Source organism: Panthera uncia (genome assembly GCF_023721935.1).
Source record: "Panthera uncia isolate 11264 chromosome E2 unlocalized genomic scaffold, Puncia_PCG_1.0 HiC_scaffold_20, whole genome shotgun sequence".
Classification (NCBI taxonomy): domain Eukaryota; kingdom Metazoa; phylum Chordata; class Mammalia; order Carnivora; family Felidae; genus Panthera; species Panthera uncia.
Window position 1 is genome coordinate 9,505,399 of NW_026057589.1, and position 21,685 is coordinate 9,527,083.

The following is a 21,685-nucleotide window of genomic DNA, read 5'->3' on the forward strand; positions in this document are numbered from 1 at the left end:
CGGTCCGTGAGTTCGAGCCCCGCGTCGGGCTGTGCGCTGACCGCTCGGCGCCTGGCGAGTGTTTCAGCTCACCAGTCTGCCTCTCCCTCGCCCCCCCCCCCCCTTTTTTTTTTCTTAAACGTAATTTTAACCTTTTTAAATCAACCTCTGAATAATGACATTTCACACCGAGAATGCTACCACGGCTGCCTACTGTCATTGGGGATAAATTCCCAAATCCTTAATCAGGCCTAAAAAGCCCCACACCATATGACCCCACCTACCCCTCCGACCTTCCATGGAAGACTCTCTCTGCCTTGCTCTCTAAGCTCCGGCCTTAATAACTTAGGTTGGTTTGACAGATGGACCTCCCTTTCTCTGGACTTAGGACCCTTCACCATGCAGGTCGCTCTTTCCTAACACTCACTGTTTTTTCCATTAATCAGTCAGCACTTCCCCTGGGAATCCTTCCTTGATCCCTGGCAGACAAGGTCGAACTGCCATGCCTACTGTAACTCTTCTCACAAAGTGTATTTGCTTCTTTCGCATCTCTCTGCCCCGGTGGGCTATAAAAGTCATGGTGACAGGAGCCTGACACAAAGTAGGCCCCCCAGATGTATTTGTAATGAATAAATTTAAGTGCCATCTTTTTTTTTTCTTCCACCTGCATGAATGTGTTCTGCTTCTTTGATGCTTCAAATAGCAACTGTGACAGGAATATTGCACTTTCTTCCCAGAGGCAACAGTGGAAGGCTGTCACCCACTGGGTTTGACTGGCTTTGGGTTGAAATATGTCTCTCGCAGGGTGGGGGACGCTCTTCCCTGCTCACTAGGGGTCCTCGTGCACTGGCAGATACGGCGGGGCGTGTGTCCTCCTTGCTAAGGCATTTCTGAGCCACGCAGCCCTGCTTTATCAAGGCATCCAGCCGACTGTCTCTTCCCAACCTCATCTGCTCAACTGAGCGATAGAGCAGGTTCACTTGCGGATCCCAAGGGCCCATCTTCCTGGTTGCTGTGTTGCCTTTCTGCGATAGTTGCGACTCTGGTCTTGAAGAGGTTACACACGTCTGCATGTTTTAAGGACTGAAGGCTCCTGGAGGCTGGGCTGTGGAAGCCCACAAACAGGGCACCCCTCGTCCCTTTTCTCTCTCTCTGCGTCCAAACCCTCCAGCTTTCTGTACTTTGAAATTTAATTAGCATGAAAGAAGCCAACTGGAAGGGTGTGGCATTTTCAGGTTGCAAATGTGCATCAAAGAAGGGGGTGCCAGGAAGGCTCAGGAGACATGGTGAGATAGTGGTCCAGGCAGTGGGCGGTGGGGAGTGAGGCCACTTTGATCAGCTGGCCCTGCATCTGTTTTTTATCAGCACCGAGCCCACTTTGGGAACCAAACGCTCATTAACAGAGCGTGCGTACATGGCTTAGATAAACTCTAAGTGCGTCCTGGGCTCTGCAGCTCGCTCAGTCCCTCGCGCACAGAGGCACATTATTTTCCTCTGGCGGCCTGCACTCTGCTGTGGTTTCTTACATAAGGGAGGCCGTTGTGTTTGGACTGCCGACTTACCTCAGCACTGCCATTTCACACCGTCCTTTTTCTCCCGCAGTCATTGGCTGGCCTGTCTGTTTCCTGCCTCAAAGTAGAATTAATTGAGGAGGGGTGTTTTCTAGATCTTTTGGGTTTGCCATCTCCCCTGCCTCCACACCCGGTTATGGAGACCCAGAGGCCCTTTTCTCCAGGTGCTCCTTCAGACACCGTCAAGGATGATAATCTGCTAAGAGCTCTCGGACGTTTTGTTTGTAGAGAGCTTTAAGAGACGTCGGAATTTGGAGCTTCTCTGCTAAGTTATAAACCAGCCGCTGCCATTGCATTTCATTCCAAACTCATTTTTGGCACTCGCCAAAGATCCTTACCCAAGGAGTTTTAAAACAGTATTTCTTACACTGTGTGGAACCAGTCCCCCCCCACCCCTGCCTTTTTTGTTTTATTTTCTTATTTTCAGTCCGTTAAGAATCCTTATACTTTTGTTCTCTACTTATCCACCAATCACATAAATTTAGATGTTGTGGCAATGCCAGATTGGTACAAAAGTTTCTAAATGCTTGGAAACTTCTGCACTTTTTTTTGCTAAACAGTAACAGTTTGGGCCGCGGACTATGCTTTGAGTAGCACCAGATTAAAGGATTATACTGGGAGACTCAGTGCCTTTTTTGCTGAATATGGTTTAGTTCTTGGCTGTGCAAGGATTATTACATGCTTAGGTAATGCTGAATAGTGCATGCTTCTGGCTTCCTCCTCATCATCTCAGAAGGAAACCTTACTTCCGAAGACTCTTCTGTTGTCCAAGGCTGGCCCGTGAGATGTTCTCACACTATTATGTGTATCTCTTCATGTGTAATTACGAATATCCATTTTTACTATACTTTCTGGAGAGTTCCACAAGAGCAGAGAGCGTTACGTCCATCTTTGTATCCCCAGCTCCTAGCACAGGACCTGGCTTCTAGGGAGACGGAGTGAGAAGTGTTTGTTAATGACTAGGTAAATGATTTCACATTCTCAGTAGCATTTAAAATTAAAAAAGATTCTAAGTAGAAAAAGAAAACGGAGAAGAAAGAAGAACAACAATAACAAACAAACACCCAGATTTAAGCATTGGTGCTTTGCAGACTGTGTGTGTTTTTTCCTGACCATTAGTAATAGCTAACATGTGTTTGGCGTTTACGGTGTGTAGGGGCTGCTAAGTTTTGCCCATGGATTATTTGGGACAGTTTTCACAACGCTCTGTGTGGTAGCTGCTTTTATCCTCATTTGCAGAATGGGAGACCTTTTAAGCAATGTGCCCAGGACCACATATACAGACACATACACATAAAAACATGCCTACCAAAATCTGATCGTCTTACAGCTTGTGCTTTTAAAATTTATTTTTTTTATCATAAAATACTTTAAGCATGCAGATAAGAATGGAGTGTAATGTAAGAAATACCTATCACCACCCAGCTGTATCACATTTTAGCATTATGCTATATTTACTACAGACTTCCCTTTTTTAACCTCTTGATGAAGAAATTACAAATACGCTAGAAAGTCTCCGTGAGCCTCTTCCCGATTCCCTTCCCTGTATACAGAGATAAGGTGGAACTTGGTACATTCATTGAAAGTGCTACAAGGTATTCTACAGTATGAATAGATAGCGTTTTATTTATAATTCACATTTATTTATACTTACCCTATATCTGATATATAAATATAAAATATAAAAATTTATGTAAACATATATTTACACATCTATATTATTTTAACAAACATATTTAGAATATTTTATATGTAATTTATATCTTCCATTTGTAAATTTAATGATATAACAATAAATAAATGTTTTCATATTTTATATTATTATCTCTTCACAATTAAAAACAACGCTACAATGAAGTTTTTCTGTGCATGTCTTTTTGTCTGTGTGTCTGTTCTTTTAAGGCATATGCTGGACCTGGAATGTCACTGTAGGGATTGAAGATCTTCAATTTTAGTAGATACTATCAAATTGCTCACCGATTCTCACAATCCCACGAGCATACATACTAAGCATTCCTGCTAAAACTTAAAATTGTGAGATTTTTTTTTGTTTTTTTCATTTTGGCCAGCTTAATGTCTGTGAGTGGTGTGTATCTCTTTGTGGTTTTAATTTGAATGTCCTTGATTACCACTGACATTGAACCTCTTCTCACATGTTTTTATTTGGTTCTTTGATTTCCTTCTTCGTGAGTTGCCTGTTCATACATTTTTGTTCATTCTTCTATTTAACCGTTTGTCTTTGTCTCTTTAATCTGTAAGGTTTCTTAATATAAGCTGGGGACTCCTTCCTTTTCAATTACATGCATTGCAGATATTTTCTTCCAGTCTGTGGCTTGTCTTTTCACTTTTTAACGTTATCTTTCATTGTACAGGAGTTCAAAATTTAAAGTGGCCAAGTTTGTTAATCTTCATGTACCATTTGGGTCTTGTCTAAAATTCTTCCCTACACTGACGTCGCAAAAATTTTCACACACCCTCTACATTTTGTTGATTTTGATATGCTTGTTATTTCACATTTAAACTTTAAAATCAAAATGTAATATACAAGCTTAATTGGCAGTATTCTTTTCTTTCTCAGTGATATGTTAAATCATATAATTGATGGCATTTTAGATTTAATGAAAAATAGCATATTTATATGTTTTTAAACAAAAATTTGTATTATGCCTGTTATTTTAGCTTGCAATGTATTATATAATTATATTATACTATATTATATTACATATATCATGTTATGTTATATATTGCAACATATTATAAATATCTGGACAAGTTAATATCATCTATAATGTTATTTTCTTAAAAATTTTTTTTAAAAATAATTATTTATTTTGAGAGAGAGAGAGAGAGAGCACACGCGAGGAGGGGAGGGGCAGAGAGAGGGAGAGAGACAAAGAATCCACATTGCCAGCGCAGAGCCCGATGCGGGGCTCGGACCCATGAACCGATCATGACCTGAGCTGAAATCAAGAGTCAGATGCTCAACCGACTGAGCCACCCAGGCGTCCCATATAATGTTATTTTCGATGAGTGAATACTTGTTATAGAAATAACATAATTTATTTTACTAATCCTCCATTTAGAGGCATTGAGGTTGTTTCCATTTTTCGTAGAACATGTCACGTACTGTGACAGATGCGCTTATAGTTAAATCTTTGACACATACTTATTTCCTCAGCATCCATCCTAGCAGCAGAGCCGCTGAGTTAAAGGATATCCACAGAGGAAAAGTTTTCGACCAAGTTGCCAAATTGCCCTTTTGAAAGAGTATACCCATTTTTGCTCCCACCAACTATGTTTTAAAGGGTGACTGTTTTTCTCTGCCTTGCCAAATTTATTTGCAAAATTATTTGTCAACGAACATGTTAAACTTTTTTTTTTTTTTACATGCATACCATCTCCAGGAATTCCCTTGCTCTCAGTAAAACCATACATTTTAATGTTTCCATCTTTCATTGAGGAGCCTTGGAAACTTTTCCAATGCAAAGAAATTAGAAGGTTGAAGAAGAAGGAAAAAAAGGACTTAATTCAGAAGCCTTGATTGAGGCTCAACTGTGCCATTCTCTGCTTACAGGGCATAAAGTACTGGTTGTTGGTAGTTTTAAAGAAGGGGTTAGTGTGCTTAGATTGAACGGAAAGCCCAGTATCTCAAGAAGGTTTCTTGGGGGAAGACCGAGTTTAACACATTTCCTACCCAGTTTACAAAGGATCTACTGAAGCAGTGAAAACAGTGAATGGGAAATTTGTTCCATTGCACCAGATTTCTGCCTCATAAAAGTCTGAAAATGTCCCTAACAGAGGAAATAAATCTTACGGTTCACCCAGGAAGTGGCTAAAGGTTGGGGAATCAGATTTGGTTCAGAGTCCTTTATCAGAAGAGCATAAAATAAGAAGCTGTAAATCCCATGAGGTTTTTGCCTGTGGGGAGTTGAACTGCCACATAGGCAGCTTTAAGAATACTTGAATACTTTTATGAGAGGCCTGGGTGGCCCAGTAGGTTCAGCATGCGACTTTGGCTCAGGTCATGATCTCACAGGTCATGAGTTCAAGCCGTGCGTTGGGCTCTGTGCTAACAGCTCAGAGCCTGGAGCCTGCTTCCGATTTTGTGTCTCCCTCTCTCTGCCCCTTCCCTACTTGCTCTCTGTCTCTGTCTTTCTCTCTCAAAAATAAATGAACATTAAAAAAAAATTTAAAAGAAGAAAGAATACTTGGGTACTTTCAGTGTCTTTTTTTGCAGTTTAGTTTTTGTCTATGTAACCAGCAGGGCATCTTTATTTTGCGGGGTGTGTAGAGTTCTGGCTTGACTTTGTTTTCTAACATTGTGTATTTTGAGTGAGATCAACTTTACTATTGCCCACTGACTCTATTAGTCAAAGGCAGCAAATTAATAAATAATAAAAATTAGTAATACTTTTACTAAGATTGAATTTTTGAGCACACTGGTAGGTAAATCTGTAAGGGCCTCTTATTTTTTTTATTTTTTATTTTTTTTAATGTTTATTTATTTTTGAAAGAGAGAGAGGGAGAGAGAGAGAGAGACAGAGTACGAGCAGGGGAAGGGCAGAGAGAGGGAGACACAGAATCCAAAGCAGGCTCCCGGCTCTGAGCTGTCAGCACAGAGCCCGACACAGGGCTCAAACTCAAGGACTGCAAGATCGCGACCTGAGCTGAAGTCGGGCGGCTTAACCAGCTGAGCCACCCAGGTGCCCCTGTAAGGACCTTCTAAAGAGAATGTCTCTGATACTAACCTGAACTGCTCCTGTAGCTGTTAGCCCTTTCCATCTTAATCCTACTGTTGGTGAAAATGTGATTCTGTCCACACATCAGGGAAGTCTGCCCAGTAGGTATGTTGATCAGGGTTGGCTGAATGGCAGAATAATCGAGAATTTTCTGAAGACCTTTTAGGAAACCTTCCACAGGAGTGTAGTGACTACGTTTAGGGGACCAGACAGTTTCTTTCAGATAACACAGGAGAGAACGGATAGGGTGTCATCCTCACGATGGGATTTTTACCCTTTTAATGACGGTGAGGGGTGTGATTGGGGCATGGGCATGGAAGATAACTGAATAAAAGGCATAGGAGCAAAGGTAGCATAGGGTAAAAAAATTACCTAAAATTAATTGCAATTGGAGGCTACTTTTCAAGTGCCTTCAAATACAAAGACTCTGTGTAGTCCATGGTTGAACTGAATGTTTCTCGTTGAAGGCCAAGGAGCAATGTGTTGGGAAGGGACCTGAATCAAGCTTGATGCTTTGAACACTGTTTCTGAGAACATCAAAGGAAGCTATTCAGTGGGAGAGGATATGGCCATGTGACCAGGATGCAGTATTGAGACCCATGGGTAGTTGGATTGAAAAGCCTTTTTATCTCAGTGTGAAGAAGATGCTTATAAGGGACAGAAACCTCACCCCTGACAGGGACGTGCCAATGAAAGGTCGCTGCCAGTATCACTTTCTTGGCCTGGGGAGACCGAACCAAGACAGTGGGAAGGCTTAATCTATGTGGGTCAGCAGTTACCGAGGAGAACTGAGAATTGGGAGGTTCTTTTGATTGTGGACAGAATTGACCGACTGTGCTGCAGTGAATGAAGGGAAGAGATTTGTGTGAATTCTGAGGAGCCATGCAGGTAAGGGAGGAGTTGTGAGTTCTCTAAGAAAAGCAGTTAGGCCAGGTCATGGATCAGGGAGGACCCATATGGACATTTAATCTGAGCAGGAGTCCAATTTCAAAAGGAAAAATGTAGATATCAAAAAAGGCAATGCAAGAAAGGTCTTGTTCCTCTGGTAACTATTTTTCCAGTGAAGCCAGTTGAGAGGGTTCATACAAGAACATTGAAATTTGCTGGACAATAACAGCCCTTGAAAGAGAGTCTTTCATTTCTAGGATCAGGTGGGATCAAAGATGGGATGGACAGATCTTATCTGGGCTTGGAAAGAGCTGCTGTACCTCTTGAATATAAGCGAGGAGGTCTTTGCACTGATTTTCTGCCAGCGTGTGGGAATACCCCTGTGTCAATTAAAGACATTTACTTCATGGAATTTTTTTTTTAATGTTTATTTGTTTTTGAGCCAGAGAGAGACAGAGCATGAACGGGGGAGGGTCAGAGAGAGAGGGAGACACAGAATCTGACGCAGGCTCCAGGCTCCGAGCTGTCAGCACAGAGGCCGACGCGGGGCTCGAACTCACAGACCGTGAGATCATGACCTGAGCCGAAGTCGGAAGCCCAACCGACTGAGCCACCCAGGCGCCCCTACTTCATGGAATTTTAAGTATTATCCCATCTTCAAATTAAAAGATGAGCCAAAGTATAATATAACAAAAGTTTTCTCTTTGTCTAAAATGAATTATAAAAGTAGAGACTACTTATGAAAGTTGTAACACAATTTTTGGAATAAAGAAAAATATGTTTTGGCACCTTTCATCTGCAATTGCTACAACAAATATTTTGTCTTTCTAAAATGTGCGGCCTCACCCACATATTATGGATAGGTTTCCAAATAGTGACTGCACAATGAGCCAGACTCATTTTGTTGGTGTTTTGTGCCAGAAATTGCCAAGGAAGGGAAGGACTTAGCTAACTTCTTAGAGGATGCTGAGGAGTTACCAGCTACTTAAGGCTTACTGGGAGCAGATGTTATGAAAGAGTGGTTTGCTGCCATTTCCTTGAGGAGCTCCCATATTTCAGTACTCACTCGTAAGCCAAGTATCTTTCTCAAGACTCCTCATTTCCAAATTCAGACGAATAAAGGAGGTATCAGATTTGCTACTCTATTACTGAGCAGACGGGAGGAGTTTGAGGATCTGGTGTGAAGCCATAGTATGTTAGCCTCGCTTTTTTTTTTTCTCTGCAAGATCCCTACAAGAAAGGTTTTCCGTGCATGGGACAACAGCCTCTCGAGCTGGTAATATTTGTTACTCTTTTGTCTTTAATTCAGAAGGGCATCTAGAGGGAGAAGATCTTTAACTTTACCCAGGGTACATTTTTATCTGGTCACTTTTGGCAGAATTGTTTGCCCTTTTAATAAAATAATGAAGTGTAAAGATCTTTTTGCAGCGGGAGGAATCAGAGCACCTGGACCAAGTCACCCATATCCATTGTGACCAGAACATTGAGCAAGAATACCCAGAAGAGAAGATGTTCTCGAGCGCGTGTTAATGGTTGTTGGTAGCACTCTGATCCTCAAGCCAGTGGCTGATCCCTTTTGAGAGGTGGGACTCGAACCATTGGACCTCACTGCTCCCAGGGCTAACCCTCCCAGTGGTGCAAAATGTGCAGTCTCTTCTGGTAGATCACGTCTAAGCAGAAGCTTCTGATTAAAACGGAGCCTAGAGATGAACATGGTGGACCTTTGTAGTTACCCTCCAGTTGTCTTGATTCTCCAGGACCCCCTACCTGGACTCCAGTGCTGGGGAAAGCTGTTTACTTTGAGATGGGGATTGAGAAGGCACCTGGCACCTTGTTTTCTGGGTAGTAGGTTCCCTATAAATTCTAGTCGACCTTCTTTTTCCTCATTTCTTCCTTTCAGCATGATGTGGTAAGACTCAATGGCTAGGAAGTCAGAGCTCAGTTGGAATGACACATAAAAGTTACTTAGCTTCTCTGATCCTCTGTTTCGTCCATGGTGATGGCACTTCCGACCTTAAAGGATGGAGGCAAGGACTTCATGAGGTAAAACATGAGCCCATAGCTCATTATAGATGATCAGTGGGTAATGATGACCCTCTTCCTTTCCTTGCCATAAAAACCTCACATATATCTTTATCTGACCTAGCTAGCATCTGAGGTGTCGGTCAGTGCAGTCTGCTGATCAGGCATTTTACTATTTTTTAAAAATTTTTGAAGTTTATTTATTTTGAGAGAGCACGAGATGGGGGAAGTGCAGAGAGAGAGGAGGACAGAGAATCTGAAGCGGGCTCTGTGCTGACAGCAGAGAGCCCGATGCGGGGCTCGAACTTACAAACAGTGAGATCATGACCTGAGCCAAAGTCAGACCCTCAACTGACCGAACCACCCAGGTGCCCCCAGACATTTTAGTTTAAATGAGAAATGGTATTAAATAAAGCTAACATCCATTGGAATAGATGCACCAGGCCTTTAGTAATAGAAATTGGGACATTATTTCAGTATTCAGTCAGCTCTGCTATTATGTATGTATTCCTAAAAATCATCATGCTGTGCAAAAAAAATCATGCCATGAAAACCACAGGGTTTACAGGAAAAAAAATGGGTTAGGGGCATAACATTAAAAAATGTGTCAGAGGCACACACAAAAAATAGGAAGCTAATAATGATGGTAGCACAGTTTTTCACATGTTAAATGGTTGAGGTGCATAACACTACAATGAGTGTGTGTTTCCATGAAAAGATCTGGAGTTTACTTGTGGAAGCAGGTGTCAGAAGTGTTTGAGCTTGTGAGTGTTGTCATAAAGTGGTTGCAAGGAGGATCATCTGAAATCAGACGGGAGTTGTAAGGCCAGATGTGGATGAATATGGCATACAGCATGTAGTAAACTGAGGCAGCTGTAGATGCATATGGGCTTCGTGTGTTCCTACGTGACTGGGTTCAGCTGGGGGACGTCATCTGTGTGCATTTAGTGTTTCTAAAAGGAAAAGCCATGCTTAAGCAAACACAAAATTCACATGCTCACATTGTTCCCTCGTGTATCAGTCACATTGGGATAGATTTATGTTTTCAAAACAAGCATTTCAGCAGAACTGACTGTACTAGCTTCCTGGAAAAGGTCACCTTCTCTTAGGCAGTACCCACAAGTAGAAGCAGATGAAATCATTGTAAAACATAAAGGCTCATGGGACCATTAACATCCTTTATGAAGTGGTGGCCATTTTATAAATATAAAATTTTGTATCCTTCATATATGGATTACCATATTCTGGGTAAAGGGGAGCTATTGTCAGACTGCATTGAGTATGGGAATAGCAGGAGTTGGGTGGGTGGCCCTTGGCTGTATTCTGTAGTGATTTTGCTTGTAGATTATCTCTTTGGATCATCTACTGCCTTGTTATTCTTCCACTAGCACAGAATGGCCACTTTTGGCACCCCATATCTCATGTTACCTTACACACAGACTCATGAGAAGAGAAGTCAGTAAATAACAAGAGGAGAGCAGTCCATAAATAACAGTATGCTGTTTCTTCATTCACCCGGATCTCTGTTAAAGATCCTCTGTAAATGAATCTTGTATTTTAAAAAGAAATGCGGTCATGAATATCTGTGATGTTAGGAGAACAGGGATAGTCATATGATTTGTGACTTTAAAACGTAGTGTAGACTGAAAAGGCTGAAGGTAAACTTTAGGTGACGTCTGTGAAGCCCAGAAATTGCATACAAATTTTCGTTGGTAAGTACACTTTGGAAAGAAAGTGTCCTTGGCTTTTATCACATTCCTAAAGGGGTCTTTGATCCTGAAATGACCACGTCACGCTTTTAGAAAAGTCCATAGGTAGAGACTCGTATGGGTCATTTAGGGGAAGCTAGGGTGATCTGTGGCACATCCTAGCCCATTGACTTCATAGAGGGGAGGTATTGGACTCAAGAAGTGCTCCTGGCTGCCGCGGCAGTGATAGTATGAAGCAGGTTTGACCCCTGGGCTGAGCTCGCATGTCGTCTTTGTCCTCTCATCAGTCATCACATCAGTAATGAAGGACTCCTTTTCACACAAGGGCTTATGCCTTTTAAGTGTATATCTCATGCTTCCCTTGACTTTGTTTTGCAGATGGGAACAACGAGAGCTGCCTAATGGGCGTGTCTATTATGTTGACCATAATACCAAGACCACCACCTGGGAGCGGCCTCTTCCTCCAGGGTAAGGCAAGGCTGGCAAGCCCTGAGACTCTAGAACCGGCACCCGGAGTCACCGAATGGCTTCTCCACCATTCACTGCCATCACTGTCCTTAGTTTCCCCTACCCTCTGCTCCTTGCCCTCTCTTTTATCCGCCTCCCATTGTCTTCTCCTTCTACACTATTTCTTCTCTTTATTTCCCTTCTGCCCACATTCATTGTGTTGGCAGTGGGCTGTATTATGGGCTTTATTATGTGCCATGGCTGTTGGGTCCTGGAGGGAGGAGGGCTAGGAATCCTGCCTCCTGGGCCATTGATGCCTTGATGCCCTCAGTTATTTCACCTACAGAGATATCCCATCAGGGCCAGGTTCTCAGTCATTTTCTGCAGAGGTAGCAAAGTACAGGGATATTTATTCCTGGTCACTTGATTGCTTTTCCTAATTACTTAATTCTCCTCTCATTTCTTAGGACATCTTAGGATTTTTAGAGCATTTCTGAGGAGAAAAGGCACGAGGAAGCCAAGATACAAAGGGTGTTGATGCATTTCAAAGCACCATATGCCCGAATGGCCCCTGAAGGGTGCTTCTCCTTGAGCTGGGCTTTGTGAGAACACAGCTAAGTTCTCTAAAACCAGAGGATAAGTGAGGCTTCCAAGTGAGGGAAGACTGTCCAAGTTCAAGGAGAAGGGGTTTGGTTCCCTGCTTGCCAGGGACAGAAAGTTCTTTCCACATGTGCCTTTTGGTCCACAGAGCTTTCAAAAGAGAATGTATTCTGCTCAAAGGATAGAATCACCTCCCAGTAAGGCAGTCATGAAGGGCTCCAGCATAAAATATGAACACCTCCCCATCAAGCTTGTAGAGGGAGAGGATGCCAGAGGTGGGGAGTATTAGGAAAAACCCTTGTACTCTGGTTCACTGGTCATACACATGCCAGGCAAATACCACCTCACCTTCTGGTCCTGCAAATTTCCACGGATAGGCTGTTTTTAGTTTCGATTTTCCGGTAGAATGCTTGTGTTTTCCTTTTGTTCCTTACCCTTTTGGAAATGAAACTATAATCCGTCATCATTAGTCCTCATTCTGTTTTCTACTTTAAGTTCAGATTATTTATTTATACATTTAACCAAAGTTAAATATTGACGTCTTGGGAAAAAGTCACACTTTTTACTTTGGAAATTGTGGAAATTTTCATATTCATATGAATAGTCTCCAATGTGCACTAAGTAGAGAGAATCCCCACATACTCAACACTTGGCTTCAGTAATCTTCAAGTCATGGTCAGTCTTGTTTCATCTATACCAGGGGTTGGCAAACTATGGGCCTGTGGTTGAAATCCAGCCTCCACCTGTTTTTGTAAATAAGGTTTTGAAGAAAATCCTATGTAATCATCATATAACTTTATCCATATTTTGGTATATATTTCTAAAAAATGTTCTTACTTAAAACAAAACTACTCTATTGTTAACAGTATTTTCTTTTCTTTATCATTATTATTATTATTACTATTATTATTATTTTAAATTTACATTCGAATTAGTTAGCATATAGTGCAGCAATGATTTCAGGAGTAGATTCCTTAGTGCCCCTTACCCATTTAGCCCATCCCCCCTCCCACGGCCCCTCCAGTAACCCTCTGTTTGTTCTCCATATTTATGAGTCTCTTCTGTTTTGTCCCCCTCCCTGTTTTTATATTATTTTTGCTTCCCTTCCCTTGTGTTCATCTGTTCTGTGTCTTAAAGTCCTCGTATGAGTGAAGTCATATGATATTTGTCTTTCTCTGACTAATTTCGCTTAGCATAATACCCTCTAGTTCCATCCACATAGTTGCAAATGACAAGATTTCATTCTTTTTGATTGCCGAGTAATACTCCATTGTATGTATATGTATGTGTATATATATGTATACACCACATTTTCTTTATCCATGCATCCATCACTGGACATTTGGGCTCTTTCCATACTTTGGCTATTGTTGATAGTGCTGCTATAAACATTGGGGCGCATGTGCCCCTTCAAAACCACAGTGAGATACCATCTCACACCTGTCAGAATGGCTAACATTAACAACTCAGGCAACAACAGATGTTGGCGAGGATGCAGAGAAAGAAGGTCTCTGGAGGAGACCTGTGAAGGATTGTTTGTTCTACTCTGTGGTGAATGCTGGTGTTATTTTGATAGGGATTTCATTGAATATGTAGATTGCTTTGGGTAGTATTGACATTGTAACAATATTTGTTCTTCCTATCCAGGAGCATGGAATCTTTTTCCATTTTTTGCGTCTTCTTCAATTTCTTTCATAAGCTTTCTATAGTTTTCAGTGTATATAGATTCTTCACGTCTTTGGTTAGATTTATTCCTAGGTATTTTATGGGTTTTGGTACTGTTAACAGTATTTTCTTTCTTTTTTTTTTTTTTAATAGATATATAATGTTTTATTATTTTAATTTGCATTTCACCAAAATTGTGTAACATTGAACATCTTTTCATCTGCTTTTTGCTACATTTATGTTGTCTTTGGTAAGGTATCTGGTTCAAATCTTTTGCTTATTTTTTTTAATTAATTTATTTAATATATGAAATTTACTGTCAAATTGGTTTCAACACCCAGTGCTCATCCCAAAAGGTGCCCTCCTCAATACCCATCACCCACCCTACCCTACCTCCCACCCCCCATCAACCCTCAGTTTGTTCTCAGGTTTTAACAGTCTCTTATGCTTTGGCTCTCTCCCACTCTAACCTCTTTTTTTTTTTTTTCTTCCCCTCCCCCATGGGTTTCTGTTACGTTTCTCAGGATCCACATAAGAGTGAAACCATATGGTATCTGTCTTTCTCTGTATGGCTTATTTCACTTAGCATCACACTCTCCAGTTCCATCCACGTTGCTACAAAAGGCCACATTTCATTTTTTCTCATTGCCACGTAGTATTCCATTGTGTATATAAACCACAATTTCTTTATCCATTCATCAGTTGATGGACATTTAGGCTCTTTCCATAATTTGGGTATTGTTCAGAGTGCTGCTACAAACATTGGGGTACAAGTGCCCCTATGCATCAGCACTCCTGTATCCCTTGGGTAAATTCCTAGCAGTGCTATTGCTGGGTCATAGGGTAGGTCTATTTTTAATTTTCTGAGGAACCTCCACACTGTTTTCCAGAGCGGCTGCATCAGTTTGCATTCCCACCAGCAGTGCAAGAGGGTTCCCATTTCTCCACATCCTCTCCAGCATCTATAGTCTCCTGATTTGTTCATTTTGGCCACTCTGACTGGCGTGAGGTGATATCTGAGTGTGGTTTTGATTTGTATTTCCCTGATGAGGAGTGACGTTGAACATCTTTTCATGTGCCTGTTGGCCATCCGGATGTCTTCTTTAGAGAAGTGTCTATTCATGTTTTCTGCCCTGTTAACAGTATTTTCATGCTGTCATCAAATACTGAGTCAGCAGCCAAATTTCTCCAATTGTCTTGCAAAATAATCATTGATTTTTAACAGGATGTGTTTTACACTTGTACTTTGTGTGTTGACAGCACTTATACTTAAAAGCAGCATTAACTCTAGAAATGTGCTAGTTGCTGCCTCTTATCCTCTCTGGTCTATAAGTTATGTAGACCTTGACCTGATGAGCATTTGGATAGCATCTAAATTAAGATTTTAATGGTGTCTTCTAAGGATGGCCAAAAATTGTTTCTTCTTTAAGTTTTGAGGTGGGACAACAGATCCAAATTTCTTGCTTGCTTGCTTTCTTTCTCTTGCTTTCTTTCTTTTCTTTTTTTTCTTCCTTTCTTCCTTCCTCCCTCCCTTCTTTCCTTTTCTTCTTTTCTCTTCTTTCCTTTCTTTCTTTCTTTTCAGTCAACAAATACTTATTGAGCCCTGCTCTATACCAGGCACTATGCCCTGGGAGTACATCAGTACACCAAAGGAGAAAACCCCTGATCTCACGGTAGTGTGAGACACACAATTAATGAGTTAATAAATTTATGCAGTGTCAGGTGGTGGTATGTAATTTGAGGTAAAATAAAGCAGAGGAAGGGGTTGAGGTAAACAAAATAGCACACACACATTTTTCTGATGCACATAAAATCAATATGTAACCGTTAGAATAAAAATGTCTCCCTGCATGTACCATCTACATTTGCCTAATGATACCAGGTCCACCACCTCTGAGAGGTGCAGGCTCACATGACCAGAATGTGCTAGAATAATCCCTCTGGTTCCGTTTCTTTCCTCGATCATTTTTCAAATTGGATACAGATTGTACCCTGAGAAAGCCTTTGAACCTGCAGCTCCCCTAATTTCCCTGAGGGGCTGGGCCGCTCCTCCACACCTGACTAGGTACTCGGCCCCTCCAGGTGTGGGCTGGGGATGCCTCTAGCATCACTGGAGAGCAGAAAGCATTGTAATTACAGATCCAGATTTCTTATTGTCAGGACACTTTTAATGCTTTATTGGACGGTGGCTCAGCTCTACACCCCATGTAGCCTATTAGTTCTTACAGAGTTTTAATCTCAGACCTCAGTACCTCTGAGCCCCTGGCAGGTACTTCTGCACCATAACTGGGAGCCCAGACAGAATAAGAGTGCTTAAGCTTTCATCGCTAACAATGGGAGAAGTTCCACCCCAGGAAGTATTATCATGCTGAGAGCACGCTTGAAACTACAGGCGGAGCCGTTGTCTCAGCAGACCCAGTCACTCCAGAGTAAGATTGAGTCAAAGGATTCAGCCTGTCTTGGCCCCCCCTTCTGTTAGACCCAGGGGACGCTTGTATGAGGAATGGTCATTTTTTTATCCAGGAACAAAAAGTATTGGCCCTGGTAACTAAGGATGGATGCAGTAATTTGCTCTTAGGTCGTGTTTAGACCAGAGGTGAGCAGGGAGAGGGGTCTCGAGAGACCACGGTGTAGGGGAGGCCTCACAGACGGAGCGGGATCAGATGCGATCTTGTAGGAGGGGCTGGAGTTGGACTTAAATGACAAGAGGAAGTTGATCCAGGTTGGGGGAAAGGCGTGAAAGTAAAAGATATCGTTAGGGAATGATTAATGAGGCAGTTTGGCTGGAGTGGAAGGTTTACGTGAAACAGAGATGCCCAGAGAGTGTCTAGCAAGGCAGCTGGGTTTGGTGGACATGCCTGCTGGAACATGAGAGAATGCAGGGCCCACTGAGCCTCAACCACTGTGCTGTTTTTATAGATTGCGATTCTTGGTGAGATTTCACCCACAATCAAGGGTGGGGTTATGCTGTTTAGAAGTTTGAAATTTACCAGTCCAGAAGACTTTTAGTTAAACGTGTGGATTAAACATGTATTTATTTCCATTCCTTCCTGAAAACCCCCTAAGTGGCAATAAAAGTATAAAGAAGTATAATGATAAAAGATTGGAAGAGGAGAAGCAGCATATGGGAGAAGGTAATAAAACTTTGGTTGCTGATAGATAAATGGCAGAGCTGAGAAAGCTGAAACCCCAACTTACAGTGTGGGTACCCACCAGGAAGTCAGCCAGTTAGCACCACGGAGCCCTGGAAAGCTCAGCAATCAGACATGATAGGGGGAGGTGCTATGACATAAGACGAAAAAGCTGAAGTCAAGTTAAAAATTGGTGCAGGGAGTCATTAGAGTCTCAGGTTGTCAACCATGACATCCAGCCCTGTGCCGCACGCCTGCGTGCACACGTGTTTATCTCACACACGCATGCGCACATGCAGCCAGCCTGGAGGATAAAGCCAGAGCTGAAGGCAAGGATGAGCTCAGAAAAAAATGGATTGAGTGAGGACGCTGTCCCCAAGTTAAAGATTGGGACTGTTTTTTGCTAGATAAAGGGATCAGTCGAAGGGAAGAGAACTACAGATTGTGATGTTTGTGGGTCGTCTAGTGAAACAGCTGAATGAAGCCACTGGTCAGTTTTCCCCCACCTGGATACCCAGAGCGTCCATTCAGTGTTTTAGTGACTCACTTTTAAATATGAAAGAACAGCCTGCGGCCAGCAGACAGAAAGGGGACTTGGTGAAAACAATGTGGAATGTAAAACCAAATTGTGATTCGTATCCTCAAAAATTTGGGAGGAAATACGGCATCTGTGCGAGAAGAACAGGAGACCGTGAAATGAACCATGCAGAAAACAAGAAGAACATTCATTTGTTTATTAATGTTTATTTATTTTGAGAGAGAGAGAGAGAGAAAGCGCGCATGTGTGCGTGCGCACCCACAAGTGGGAGAGGGGCGGAGAGAGAGAATCCCAAGTAGGCTCTGTACTGGCTGTGTGAGATCATTACTTGAGCCGAAATCGGGAGTCGGGCCCTTAACTGACTGAGCCACCCAGGTACCCCAAGAAGACCTTTTAGAAATTAATATATAACTGACTGTGGAACAACCCGGGGGTTAAGAGTGCATGCTGACCCCTGCACAGTTGAAAATGTGCATACAAATGACTTCCCCAGAGCTTAACTACTAATAGCTTACTGTTGACCAGAAGCCTTACCGATAACGTAAACAATTGATTAACACATATTTTGTATGTTATATATATTATATACTGTATTCTTTCAATAAAGTAAGCCAGAGAAAACAAAGTATTATTAAGAAAATCATAAGGAAGAGAAAATACATTTACAGTACTGAACTGTATTTATTGAAAAAAAAATCCATGTATAAACGGGGCACCACAGTTTAAACCCTTGCTGTTCAAGGGGTCAACTGTATATAACAGCAGAAACAGGGGCGCCTGGGTGGCTCAGTTGGTTAAGCATCCGACTCGATTTCGGCTCTGGTTGTGATCTCACAGTTGGTGGGATCGAGCCTCAGAATGGGGTCTGCATTGACAGTGTGGAGCCTGCTTGGGATTCTCTCTCCCTCTCTCTCTCTGCCCCTCCCCTGCTCTTGCACATGCTCTCTCTCTCAAGATAAATATTTTTAAAAAAATTAAAAACAATTTTTTTAAACATTTGTTTATTTTTGAGAGAGAAAGAGAGAGACAGAGTGTGAGCAGGAGAGGGGAAGAGAGAGGGAGACAGAGAATCCGAAGCAGGCTCCAGGCTCTGAGCACAGAGCCTGACACGGGGCTTGAATCCACAAACTGTGAGATCTGAGCTGAGGTTGGAGGCTTAACCAACTGAGTCACTCAGGTGCCCCTAAAAAAAATTGTTTTTTAATGTTCACAAATTTTTGAGAGAGAGAGAGAGAGAGAGAGAGACAGAGTGCAGTGCGGGAGGGGCAGAGAGACAGGGAGACATAGAATCTGAAGCAGGCTCTAGGCTCTGAGCTGTCAGCACAGAGCCCCATGTGGGGCTTGAACTCACGAACTACAAGATCATAACCTGAGTGGAAGTTGGACGCTTAACCGACTGAGCCACCCAGGTGACCCTCCCCCTGTCAAAATAAATAAACTTAAAAAGAAGAGCTCTTTAAAAAAATAAAACTTGCAAGAATGGAAAGATAATGTTGGAGATTAGAAAATTAGAAGATGAGCCCAGGAGATTCAACATCTGAACAGTAGTTCTAGCAAGAAAGAACTTGCTAGAAGAACTTTCTATTATCAAAGAAAAAAAAATAGAAGCATATTGCTAGAATTGAGTGGTAATGTTTTCAAATTCAAAGGGCCTACCAAATGCCCAACCCAGAGAATGAGAAAAGACTGACCTCAAGGAACATCCAAATGGAATTTGGGGATGGCAAGAGAATGTCTCAGAAGCCTTCGGAGGGTAAAAATAGGCTAGCTATCGAGAATTAGGAATCAAGAATGCCATCTTTCTTCTCAACAGCAACTGTGGAGCTGGACCCTTAAAATTCTGATGGAAAGTTATTTCCTGTCTAGAAATCAACTTTTAGTCACCTTAACACTCAACTCTGAGACTTGAATAAAGGCATCTTCAGTGTTTCAAACAATTAACTTTGGTGCATCCTTTCTCAGAAGCTACTAGATGATTTGTTCCACCAGATGAGAGGAAACCAAGAAAGAAGTCATGAGATGCAGGACACAGGGGACTCCATTCAGAGGCCAAAGACAGTCCCAAGAGGAAGATGAGGGAAGGTGACTCAGGACAGTAACACAGAGCAGATCTGGAGGACAGGTGTCCACATAGGGCAACAGGGGCCTGGAGCTGTGTGGCTAAGGCATATCTGACTGACACTGAGAGGCCACGTGCGCCATCAGAATCTGGGGGTGCATTGGTAAGAGATTCTTGAAAAACAAGCAGAATGAAACACACTCTAGTTCTTTTCACTCCAGAAAAAAAAAAGTCATACAAGCAAGGAAACATATGTGTAGTATTCTATGAAATCATAATACAAACTCTGAATATGGATTTAATGACGATTTTCTAAATTGGGAGGAGGGGGCCTATGTGTGTTGTGGGGTGGGATGTAATAACTAAACGCTCAGCTTTGATAGCAGAAGGTTCACAAGTAACATCTAAGATGACAGAAATCAAGAAACAGTAGAAGGAGCATGCTGTTTAGAAATATGGCTGTAAATAGAAGGAGCAGTTGAGAATTCAAAGTTGTTGCTTCTGAGAGGTAGGAATCAGCGATGGGGAGAGGTAGGGAAGGAGACACTGTTTTTTATTGTGTCTCCTATAGTACCATTTGCATTTTTTTAATGTTTATTTTTGAGACACACACACACACGCACACACGCGCACACAGCATCAGCTGGGGAGAGGCAGAGAGAGAGAGGACGACAGAAGATCCAAAGCAGGTTCTGTGCTGACAGCAGAGAGCCCGATGTGGGGCTTGAACTCAGGAACCATGAGATCGTGACCTGAGCTGAAGTTAGACACTTAACTGACTGAGCCACCCAGGTGTCCCAAGAAGCTGTTTTCAGAGACGGTGTGAGTTAATCATTGAAGAGGTGGCCAAAAAAAGTCAGTTAGGATGCTAACCCTGAAAATTGAGAAAGATACCGGACTGAAGCATGATAGTTACGTGAGTAAGGTAAGGATGCAGACAAGATGAAATGAGAAGGTAGTTAGAATAAAGCCTTTCCAGCCCATATAGTGGAATCCATATTGGGTTCCCTTTGCATTGAGTTAATGCTGTTTTCTTCAGTGGTATCACTTTCTTATCTTTTTAAGGCCCCTTTATCCCTCTTCCCCTTTCAAACGTATAGTGGAAAAATCAGGCATGTACCAAATTTGAGAGAATAGTACAATGCACCCCTGCTAACCACCACCTGGTTGTAACAACTGATAACATTTTGTTTCGTCTGACCTCCTACTTTTCAGGGGAGGGGACTGATGAATTTTAGAGCAAATCCCAGATGTCATATCTTTTGAGCCATAAATATATCATGTACATCTCTAACAGGTAAGGGTTTAAGAAAAAAAAAACAAAACTAGGGGTACCTGACTGGCTCAGTCCATAGAGCATGTGATTCTTGATCTCATTTTCGTGAGTTTTGAGCCCCACGTTGTGCATAGAGATTCCTTAAAAAAACAACAAACTAAAATACCATTATCCCACCCAACAAAATTAACGACATTTCTTTGCTTCATGTCACCCAGTCCTTGTTCCATTCTCCCCAATTGTCTTAAAAATATTTTTACAGTTGATTTGGGTCAGATTCAAACTCAAGATCATCACATTAGTTTTGGGTGATATGTCTCATAAGGCTCTTTTATTATTTTTTATTTATTTTTTATTTTTTAAAATTTACATCCAAATTAGTTAGCATATAGTGCAACAATGATTTCGGGAGTAGATTCCTTAGTGCCCCTTACCCATTTAGCCCATCCCCCCTCCCACAACCCCTCCAGCAACCCTCAGTTTGTTCTCCATATTTATGAGTCTGTTTTGTTTTGTCCCCCTCCCTGTTTTTACATTATTTTTGTTTCCCTTCCCTTATGTTCATCTGTTTTGTCTATTAAAGTCCTCAGATGAGTGAAGTCATATGATTTTTGTCTTTCTCTGACTAATTTCACTTAGCATAATACCCTCCAGTTCCATCCATGTAGTTGCAAATGGCAAGATTTCATTCTTTTTGATTGCCAAGTAATACTCCATTGTATATATATATATATATACCACATTTCCTGTATCCATTCATCCATGGATGGACATTTGGGCTCTTTCCATATTTTGGCTATTGTGGATAGTGCTGCTATAAACATGGGGGTGCATGTGTCCCTTTGAAACAGCACACCTGGATCCCGTGGATAAATGCCTAGTAGTGCAATTGGTGGGTCGTAGGGTAGTTCTATTTTTAGTTTTTTGAGGAACCTCCATACTGTTTTCCAGAGTGGCCGCACCAGCTTGCATTCCCATCATAAGTCTCTTTTAACCTGTAAGTTTCCCCACTCTTTCTTTCTTTCTTTCTTTCTTTCTTTCTTTCTTTCTTTCTTTCTTTC

The 21,685-nt window shown here is 41.9% G+C and overlaps 1 protein-coding gene across 2 annotated transcripts in view; it reads left to right on the forward strand.

Moving 5' to 3' along the window:
* WWP2 (WW domain containing E3 ubiquitin protein ligase 2) overlaps positions 1-21,685 on the forward strand; it is a 125,596-nt gene that overhangs the window by 81,066 nt on the left and 22,845 nt on the right. For both annotated transcript variants that reach the window (XM_049622427.1, XM_049622426.1), the window contains exon 8: positions 11,287-11,376. In XM_049622427.1, coding sequence (XP_049478384.1) covers positions 11,287-11,376 — 90 coding nt within the window. The remainder of the gene's footprint in view (positions 1-11,286; positions 11,377-21,685) is intronic.